Source organism: Cervus elaphus, chromosome 1 (assembly GCF_910594005.1).
Source record: "Cervus elaphus chromosome 1, mCerEla1.1, whole genome shotgun sequence".
Taxonomy (NCBI): Eukaryota; Metazoa; Chordata; class Mammalia; order Artiodactyla; family Cervidae; genus Cervus; species Cervus elaphus.
The window spans coordinates 59,274,783-59,286,046 of NC_057815.1; the positions used below are offsets into that span (position 1 = coordinate 59,274,783).

The window sequence follows — 11,264 nt, forward strand, 5'->3', positions numbered from 1 at the left end:
TTCAAGCTGGTTTTAGAAAAGGCAGAGTACCAGAGATCAAGTTGCCAACATTAGCTGGATCATCGAAGAAGCAAGCGAGTTCCAGAAAAACATCTTCTTCTGCTTTATTGACTGTGCGAAAGCCTTTGACTGTGTGGATCACAACAAACTGTGGAAAATTCTGAAAGAGACAGGAATACCAGACCACCTGACTTGCCTCCTGAGAAATCTGTATGCAGGTCAGGAAGCAAGAGTTAAAACTGGACATGTAACAATAGATTGGTTCCACATCGGGAAAGGAGTACATCTAGGCTGTATATTGTCACCCTGCTTATTTAACTTATATGCAGGGTACGTCATGAGACACACTGGGCTGAAAGAAGCACAAGCTGGAACCAAGATTGCCGGGAGAAATATCAATAAGCTCAGATATGCAGATGACACCACCCTTATGGCACAAAATGAAGAGGAACCAAAGAGCTCTTGATGAAAGTGAAAGAGGAGAGTGAAAAAGTTTGCTTAAAATTCAGCATTCAGAAAATTAAGATCGTGGCATCTGGTCCCATCACTTCATGGCTAATAGATGGGGAAACTGTGGAAACAGTGAGAGACTTTATTTTTTTGGGCTCCAAAATCACTGCAAATGGTGATTGCAGCCATAAAAGTAAAAGATGCTTACTCCTTGGAAGAAAAGTTATGACTAACGTAGACAGCATATTAAAAAGCAGAGTCACTACTTTGCCAGGAAATATCTGTCTAGTCAAATCTATGGTTTTTCCAGTAGTCATGTATGGATGTGAGGTTTGGACTGTAAAGAAAAGCACCGAAGAATTGATGCTTTTGAACTGTGGTGTTGGAGAAGACTCTTGAGAGTCCCTTGGACTGCAAGGAGATCCAACCAGTCCATCCTAAAGGAAATCAGTTCTGAATATTCATTTGGAAGGACTGAAACTGAAGCTGAAACTCCAATACTTTGGCCCCCTAATGCGAAAAACTGACTCACTTGAAAAGACTCTGATGCTGGAAAGATTTAAGGTGGGAGAAGAAGGGGACGACAGAGGTGGGATGAGATAGTTGGATGGCATCATGGACTCAATGGACTTGAGTAAACTCTGGGGGAGTTGGTGATGGACAAGGAGGCCTGGTGTGCTGCAGTCCATGGGGTCGCAAAGAGTCAGACACGGCTGATCGACTGAACTTAACCTCTGGGTATTAGTCAAATAAACAGGGTGAAAGGTGACAATATACAGCCTTAATGTACACCTTTACCGATTTATTACCAGTTTTTTGTTCCATGTCCAGTTTGAGATATAAAGTAGGATTTTTAAATATTAAAAATTCAAAACCTTAAGAGGAAACATGATCATTATACTCCCAAATCTAGGCTCATTTGTTATTTAGTTCTTCTTCCTCTGACTTTTGGTAATGAGAGGGTAACAGACAGGAAGGCCAGGGGTCTCCAAAGGAGGAAATATGCTTCAAGTGTCAGACATTTTTTAATCTCTCTCTTAAGCACCAGGAGGAAACAAACTACAAGTGTTAGATTTTTCCCTTCTCTATAAAAATTTTAAAAGAGGTTATTTTTAAAATTCGGTGTTGCTATGAAGACACAGGGTTCCACCTGAGCTTAACTTTTCTCAAACCTTGAGCTCAGGGATGTGTTTTTCTTATGGAAATGTTTGTCTTAAGATATGTTAATGAACTATGTTAATGAACCCTAGACTCAGTCTTCAAGTTGGTTCTGCTTAAGACTTAGAACCGACTTAACAAACTAGTATGTTTTATTCATGCAAATGTTCTCTTTAGCTATGTTAATGAGACTGTATTTGCTTGGAAACCTGCCTTTCTTCAAGATTCATGTCACTCATTTCCTGGCAGGGGACAACCCCCCTTGTGCCATTGTTATCTCAAAATGCATGTTGTGGGTGAGGGGCCTGGTGCCAGTCTCTGAGTTTTGAGACATTTCCTTTTCCTAATTAGCAGATTGCTAGTAGCTGAAGACTAGCAGGGAGGAACTCTTTCTGCCCCCTTCTGATGTTTATGTCAGAAGCTTTTGCTATCTCTTTTATACTTTAATAAAACTTTATTACACAAGAGCTCTGAGCTATCAAGCCTTGTCCCTGGCCCCAGATTGAATTCCTTTCCTCTGGAGGCCAAGAATCCTGGCTTCTCTTTCATGGTTCAGCAACAATCTTTCAGTAAGAATGAAATTCTGGTTTTTGAGGATAGCCCAGATTTATTCATTTAAAATAATGTTGTTTGGCATATCAGATATTACTTTGACTGCTAAAATATCTGCCACTGAACAAATGTGAAATGTAGTTTTTTACATACCTCTCATTAGCTAGTAGTCAAACATTTTTTATACATGTAATGATTTTAAGGAGCATTGAGAAATATTAAGGTAGTTTTGCATAAATTCACTTTTCTGTCCTCTGTGCACCCACTCAAAATTGTGAAACTGTGCAAATATGATATATTACTTGTAGGTTGAAATATAATACAAAGTGTGAAATTAAAATATTACTTCCAGATTTTTATTCAGCAAAGAGTGCTTGTTTCAAGGGCAAAAATAATTATATTTAGGGCTGAAATTTAAGATTATTTTTTAGTTAATTTATTTTTTAATTGGGGGATAATTGCTTTACAATGTTGTGTTGGTTTCTACCATAAATCACCATGAGTCAGCCATAAATTTACATATGTCTCCTCCCACTTAAAGCTCTCTTCCCCCTCCCACCTCATCCCACCCACTCTAGGTTGTCACAGCATTGGGCTGATTCCCACTTCTATCTACTTAACATATGGTAATGTATATCTTGCAGTGCTACTTTCTCAATTTGTCTGACCCTCTCCTTCCCTCTCTGTGTCCACAAGTCTGTTCTCTAAGTCTGTGTCTCTATTGCTGCCCTACAAATATTAATAAGTTCATCAGTACCATTTCTCTAGAGACCATATATCTATATACATATGCATTCATATATAACATTTGTTTTCTCTTTCTGACTTACTTCACTCCGTGTAACAGGCTCTAGGTTCATCCATCTCACTAGAACTGACTCAAATTAACTCCTTTTTATGGCTAATATTCCATTATGTTAATATATATGTATCACACCTTCTTTATCCATTCATCTATTGATGGACATGTAGGTTGCTTCCATGTCCTGGCTATTGTAAACAGTGCTACAATGAACACTGGGGTACATGTCTTTTAGAATTGTGGTTTTCTCAGAGTATATCTCCAGTAGTGGGATTGCTGGATCATATGATAGGTTTTTTTTTCCTAATTTTTAAAATAAATCTCCATACTGTTATCTGTAGTGGCTGTATCAATTTATATTCCCCCCAATAGTGCAAGAGGGTTACCCTTTCTCCACACCCTCTCTAGCATTTATTGTTTGTAGATTTTTTTTGATGATTACCATTCTGACTGGTGTGAGTTGATAACCTCATTGTAGTTTTGGTTTGCATTTCTCTAATAATAAGTGATGTTGAGCTTTTTTTTTTTTTCCATGTATTTATTAGCCATCTGTGAGTCTTCTTTGGAGAAATGTCTTTTTAGGTCATCTGCCCACTTTTTGATTGGGTTGTTTGTTTTTCTGATATTGAGCTGCCTGAACTGATTGTCTGGTTTGGAGATTAATCTTTTGTCAGGAGGCCAGGGGAGTGGAGATGGGAAGCAAGATGCTACAGATGCCCCAAAACCCACCTTAAATTTGTGGCAGAGGACTGATGACCATGAAAGTGACCTTTGCTTCCTGCTCAATTCAGTCAGTAATTTGGAAATGCACCATCAGTGCCTCCCTTAGGTGACATAGAAACCCAGGGCCTCCAAGCTCATTTAGTGAGAGAAGAGTGCATGGATACAAGGCCAGGAAACAGGCCTAAAGGGATTAATTCCCACCCTATGTCCTGGACCAACATTTCCAGGGGAGGCCATTTCAGCTGAGAGGCTAAGTCCCTCTGAACACAAGGGTAGAATAGAGTAAAAGAAGTGGGGTCATGGGTGAGGAAACCACGCAGCCTCCCCCAGGAGAGGCCTTAGCTTGGTGTTGGCTCCAGAGACAGTGAGGCCAGTCATTGGCCTTTGTCTCCTTTGAGCAGCCATTCTAATTAATATCTACGTCCTCCGGATTCCCACTGCTTTCATTTTTCTCCCATTCCGCAGCAAGAGTAAATGAAAATCTGAGCATTGGTAACCATCAACCCAGTCAGACAAATGCTCCAGAGCCAGATGGGCCTCCTACTTGGGGAACTGTGTGACAGAAGCAGCTTCTTACAATTCTCCACAGGCGTGAGAACAGGAAAGCTATCTTCTTGCTTCATAGAAACTATCCAAGGACTGTATTGATGTTCTTTCTGCATTTACTGTATTTCCAGAGAAGACTTCCAGAAGAAATAAAGAAACAGAAGGAGCCTGACACCTACCTTGGTCAGATACCTCAGACTTCTAACTCGACTTAGCAAAAAACTAACTGAATATTTATAGAAAGCGCCTCTCTTCCTTCTCCACTTCTACTGGAACTTCCTTGACTCTCAGACTGTCTCCAGGATAGACCGTGTGGTCAGGAAGCTGGCTTCCCACAGGAAGTGTATTGTCTCACTTTCAGGAAAGTGTGCAGCTTCTAGGAATGCTGAGTTGAGAAATGGAGCCCAGTGCAGACATATGAACTTCAGCTACTCTGACTTCCAAATTCTATGGTGCGTTGGTCTGTATCCCATCCCAAACTCCTATATTCTTGGTTTTCTAAACATGAAGAGGAATCAGTGAATCTTACAGTCTGCAGTAAGATTCTAAGTTATATCCCAGACCAGGGTATCTGCTTCCTGGTGGAAGCCTCAGGGCCTGTTTTTAAACTCCATAGACTTTGCTGACCTTTGATAAAAATGTTTGCACCTACATTACAATAAATGCCTCCAAAGGAACATTTAAGAGTAGATGAAAGGTCTGTGATATGCTGTAATACCTTTTATCATCAAAATTCTGTGGACCTTGTAGAGGTTGATGGAAATTAGTGACATGTCAAAAATATAGGACACAATAAAGGAAAGTGATTTTTAGAAATATGCTTCACTGTGTTCAAAATTGGGTTTATCTACCCAGTTCCCATGCTGAGCGACACTGATTTCTGTCGTTCTCAGGTGCCTGTCTCTATTTTCTCCCTGAGATTGGGTACAACACTCCAAGAGCCATTTCCAGATGAAGAGCTCTTCTTCTCCTTCTGTGTGTCCATTCAATCCAGTGTGGATACCCTATCCCTGTCAAAGAGAGATTGGGGATCTGAGTTTAAGCAAAAGTGAGAAGGTAGGATTAATAACACAAGTTATGTAGAGAAGTATATTGAGGTGCATTATTGAAATCATATTTCTGTGCCTGTTTCAGAAAATCAATCAAAAAAGACTTAAGCAGAACACTGACTCAGTATGTAAATTATTGATTAAACATTCTACTTAAAACATAGGTACCAGAAAAAATCAGGAGCATGTGTAGTAGAATATTTCTTTATTGTTGTGAAAGAGATGATTTGACTTTCTAGGGAGACACATGTTCAGGTTTGACGTCCTGAATAATCCTCATGTAGTAATCTCTTAATGTTTAGCTCTTATAGTGATGTTTATTTTCCAATTAGATAGTTTCTTATACTAATGTTTATTCTCCAATTAAATGGGTTCTTTGTTTATCAAGATATAATTAAAAGAGTCAGAAACTGAGAGATTAAGAGAAAACATCAGTTACCAGTGGGAAAGGCATCATCTCACTGGATTCATGTTGGCCATCCTATGGGAACACTGATGGTATAAAACTATGAGACCATCATAACAAAAATTCACCAAGGATCCATTTGTTTCCAGGCAACTAAAGAAACAACACAGAATGGAGCACTGGAACTCCGACCTGGGAAGTGGCTTCGTATTGATGGGGATTCTGAATGACAGTGGGTCTCCTGAGCTGCTCTGTGCTACAATGACGGTCCTATACACACTGGCCCTCACCAGCAATGGCCTGCTGCTCCTGGCCATCACAATGGATGCCCGGCTCCATGTGCCCATGTACCTCCTGCTTGGCCAGCTCTCTCTCATGGACCTCCTCTTCATATCTGTTGTCACTCCCAAGGCCATCATAGATTTTCTGCTCAGTGAAAACACCATCTCCTTTGGGGGCTGTGCCCTTCAGGTGTCTCTAGTACTGACCCTCGGTGGTGCAGAGGACCTCCTACTGGCCTTCATGGCCTATGACAGGTATGTGGCCATTTGTCATCCTCTGAACTACATGGTCCTCATGAGGCCGAGGGTCTGCTGGCTCATGGTGGCCACACCCTGGGTCCTGGCACCCCTGAATGCTTTAGGTCATACACTGTATACCATGCACTTCTCCTTCTGCATGTCCCGGAAGATCAGCCACATCCTCTGTGAGATCCCACCTCTGTTGAAGTTGGCCTGTACAGATACTTCCATGTATGAACTCATGTTGTATGTGACTGGTGTGACCTTTCTGATTCCCCCTTTTGTTGCTATACTTGTCTCCTATTCAGTAATCCCTCTTACTGTGCTCCACATGCCCTCAAATGAAGGGAGACAGAAAGCTCTGGTCACCTGCTCTTCCCACCTGACTGTGGTCGGGATGTTCTATGGAGCTGCCACATTCATGTATGTTCTGCCCAGTTCCCTCCACAGCCCCAAGCAGGACAACATTATTTCTGTCTTCTACACGATTGTCACCCCAGCCCTGAACCCCCTCATCTACAGCCTGAGGAATAAAGAGGTTATGGGGGCCTTGAGAAGGGTCCTACAAAAATACATGCTGTGGACACACTCCTGACACAATTACAAAATAGACATGGTAGGGGACTAAGTTTCAATCAATATCATGTATCAGTGATCAATAGCAGTAGATTTAGTCTGAGCCAACTCCAATAGCCTCTTAAAATCAGAGGAAGACTTCACTTGTTTGAACAAGATTCTTAGACTGTTGCAGGAATAAGAATCCTCAGAAGATATACTGGATTTCTTGTCTATTATGTAGCTGTTGAACAAGCTACATAACAGACAAGAAATAATTATTTGGAAAGAAGAATCAGTTTGTGTCTATGCATCTACTTCAGTTTCAAGGGACAGTTTTTGTTGAGATAATGGAAAAATCCAAATGGGAAAATTTAATAGTGACTTAATTTAAAATTAAAAGATAGAAACCAATAAAACTGAATGTGGAATTCCTCAATTTGAAATTAGGGTTAGAGATACAGCCATAGATACATCTATTGTATATATTGCTTGAATTTTTAAAATATGTAGTTTATATAGATACAGAAAATTTTCAAAACATCAAAACAATTGTGAAGTGAGTATATGTATATCTCTGTGTCCACATGAAAGGAGGGATATATATATATAAATTCTCTCTCTATATATATATATAAAATTTTCTAGCTACCTCAAATATGCCTTATTTCTGTCATTTGATTTATCAGTGTGGGAATATTTTGGACAAATCTGGTAACTTCAGTCTATTCAGTTAAGAGGTGACAAAGTACTCCTGCTCACATCATTGGAATTATTTTTGTCGATAGGGCTTTGTAAAGATTCAGAAATATTTTTTCTTACAGAACAATCTTAAATTACTTAAGCTATTTAGATCAACCATATGCAAAGGCAAAAGCTAATCGATGAAACTATAATCCAAATTCATTATAAAAACAGAAAATTTAGAAAGAAGCAAAAATCACCTATAAAGTTTCAGTTCATTTCAGTCGCTCAGTCGTGTCCGACTCTTTGCAACCCCATGGACCACAGCACACCAGGCCTCCCTGTCCATCACCAACTCCTGGAGTTTACTCAAACTCATGTCCATTAAGTCGGTGATGCCATCCAACCATCTCATCCTCTGTCATCCCCTTCTCTTCCTGCCGTCAATCTTTCCCAGGATCAGGGTCTTTTCAAATGAGTCAGTTCATCAGGTGGCCAAGGTATTGGAGCTTCAGCTTCAGCATCAGTCCTTCCAATGAACATTCAGGACTGATCTCCTTTAGGATGGACTGGTTGGATCCCCTTGCAGTCCAAGGGACTCTCAAGTTTGGCATTCACTTTTTGGGTTATTCATGCATGCAATGTACCAAATAGTTCTGTATATGTTGGTTAAGGTCTTGCTTTATTGTTTAAAATTTGGTGAAGCTTCTTCCTTGTGAAGAGGGGACACTACAGTGTAGGGGTGGAGAGAAGAGGAGGAGGGAGGGAGGGGGTCAGAGTGCCGAGTGTAATCTCTGCTGTCACTTTGTCATTTGTGAACATTAAATTGAACCATTTGTGTCTCAGTTTGCTCATCTGAAAAGTGATGATAATAATAGGATTTACGATAACTTCATGATGTTTTGTAGGGACTTGAATAGATAATTACACACTTAGACCAGAGCCTGGCAAATAGTGTTTAATATATGCTAGCTGTTAAATGAATAACTAACAAATAGTCTTGATAAATGATCAATATAAATGACTATTGTAGTATCATCATTTGAATCCTATATAATGTATTTAGGGATTTGCTTACACTTAATTTTGTTCCCCCAAATTATCTTACATGAATGTATGATTTTATGGTAGATCAAATTTCTAGAAGTGAAATTCCTGGATATAGGCAAAAAAAAATATAATTCTTGTTACAAAGAGCCAGAGCTGACTGCTTATGAGAAAGTTAGAAACTGTTTGCATACTGGCTAGCATTATATGGGAGTGCCTGCCTCACTGTACTCTTTCTAGGGCTGTCTCATCATATGAACTCTCTTTGCTAATTTATTAAACATATCAATGAAAATGTAACAGATATTTTCATTTATATTACTTACTTGGTTTAATTTTAACTCTTTATTTTTGCTCTTTATAGACAAATGCCCCAACAATTTGACAGTTATTCATGTTCCAACATTTATTTTTAGTTTATTACCTAGATATGTAGTGGAATATGTTGGATAGAGAAGTACTACAATATTTATGTAGTTTCACATATTCATATTTTCCTTTGTATTTTTAAGGTGATTGTGCCATTACAATTCCCATTTTTTGTTCAGAGAAATTTGCATATTTCTCTTAGATCTGTTTAATAATCTCACAAGTGACTTTAGCTTTAATTTCTCTGTAATTAATTTTTGTGGTACATGATGGATGGTGAAACTTTAAGTTAATATGTTTCTAAATAGCTGATTTTACTTTTAGCTTCCTTAATAACTCTCTCCTATCATGGATTTTCTCATCATTATTTACAATCCCTTGACTATAAACTGTCTTCTTAGAAGTAGAGCAGTAGGGGGTATTTCTAGGTATGTTCTCTAGTGCCTGTGTTTTGTAAGGGGTATCCTTTCCCATATTTCCTCATATTTCTTAAAGTTTTATCATCTGTTTATTCCTCCTGATAAACTTTTGAGTCATCTGCTAAATGTCTAAAAAATCCTATTAGTATATTAATTGCAATTGTATGTAACTCATACACTGATATGGAAATAATATCTTTTTGCAATATTCAGTCTTAAATTCCAGGGACATAGTATTTATTGCCCTACCCTAATAAATCTGTTATTCTTTTAAAAAATGCCCTGGACTCTTAGCTTATGACTTTGCATCATTGAGAAAAGAGAAGGTGTCATATAGGACTCCCTCATCTTCCAATACCACATTTACCAGCCCGTCTGCACACAGTGTTTTTTCTTTCAAAAGAGTCCATCATATTCTCTAGGTCCATCAACACTGCTATATAAATGGTAGAATTGCTTTTTTTATGACTTATATTCCATTGTCAAATAAAAAAGAGGCCATCAGAGGCCAGATCCTCCATCAGTACTCTTCAGCCAGGCTCTTTCACTTCTCGAAAATATTGGTCTTGGAATTTCCTGCTTCCCTCTGTATCATCCCCCTCCTTACAAGAACATTTGCTACAGGTTAAACACATGGTCCAGTATCTCCCATCTTAAAGAAGCTCCCCCTTCCATTTCTCAGAACATTTCTCAAATAGTCTTGAGAGACTTAACTGTACCTGCAGCTTCTGATCCTTTTCTACCATTCATGATTCATGCCACCTTAATCAGGCTGCCCTCACTCAACCCCTCAGCGCTAGAGTAGCGCTTGTCAGACAGTGACAGAGGTGTGTGAGTCATCTGTCTGACAAAGAAATGACTGTTTACATATTTTATAAAATGTGGATTTTAATACCATTACTAACGATTACCAATGAGCCTAAAAGGGCATAGAGATTAACAGCTACATTCCACAGAAGAGACAATAAACCTTTATAATCTACATATCTCAGAAAGACTTTAAACAATTTTAAGAATATTTCCAGAACTGTTAAATAGTCACGAGGATTTAACTCACTAATTTTCAGTTTCCAACTCCGTGTGTGTGTGTGTGTGTGTGTGTGTGTGTCCCCAAGTGACTTTCTGTCTTGAATTGCACATCCTTGTTTACTTGCAAAGACCCCTCTCATTACCCCAAACTCTTCTTTTTTCTTTAAATGCTAATACCAGGATGATCGCTTTACAATGTGGTGATTTCTGCCATCCATCAGCTGAGTCACCATAGACTTACACACGTCCCTTCCCTCTTGCCACCTGCCTCCCCACCCCACCCCCTAGGTTGTCACAGAACACTGGGCTGAGCTCCGCGTGTCATACAGCACATTCCCACCGCTGTCTGTTTCACCTCTGGTAATGTATGTTTCAGTACTGCTCTCTCAATTCGTCCTACCTTCTGCTTCCCCCGCTGTGCCCTATGTCTGCATCTCTATTCAGTTCAACTCAGTTCAGTTCAGTCAGTGTCCGACTCTTTGCGACCCCATGAATCGCAGCACGCCAGGCCTCCCTGTCCATCACAAATTCCCGGAGTTTACTCAAACTCATGTCCATCGAGTCGGTGATGCCATCCAGCCATCTCATCCTCTATCGTCCCCTTCTCCTCCTGCCCCCAATCCCTCCCAGCATCAGGGTCTTTTCCAATGAGTCAGCTCTTCACATGAGATGGCCAAAGTACTGCTCTACAAATATTTAAAGGTTCATCAGTACCATTTTTCCAGATTCCATATATATGTATTCAAATACAACATTTGTTTTCTTCTTGCTGACTTACTTCACCCTGTATAACAGGCTCTAGGTTCATCCGTCTCACTAAAATTGACTCAAATTCCTGTGTATGGCTAATATTTCATTGTATTAGTATATATGTACTTCTTTATCCATTCATCTGTCAATGGACATGTAGGTTGCTTCCATGTCCTGGCAGTTGTGAATAGTATCGCAATGAAC

At 39.4% G+C, this 11,264-nt stretch overlaps 1 protein-coding gene across 1 annotated transcript; it reads left to right on the top strand.

Annotated features, from left to right (window-relative positions):
* The first annotated feature begins 5,857 nt into the window (after nt 1-5,857).
* Nucleotides 5,858-6,802, top strand: LOC122695139 (olfactory receptor 2AG1-like). The gene has a single exon (XM_043904676.1). The coding sequence runs from the start codon at nt 5,858-5,860 to the stop codon at nt 6,800-6,802; it is 945 nt and encodes a 314-aa protein (XP_043760611.1).
* The last annotated feature ends 4,462 nt before the right edge of the window (nt 6,803-11,264 follow it).

What these genes read in the sequence shown, in the direction of transcription:
- LOC122695139 (XM_043904676.1), top strand. Translation starts at nt 5,858, where the DNA reads ATGGAGCACTGGAACTCCGACCTGGGAAGTGGCTTCGTATTGATGGGG.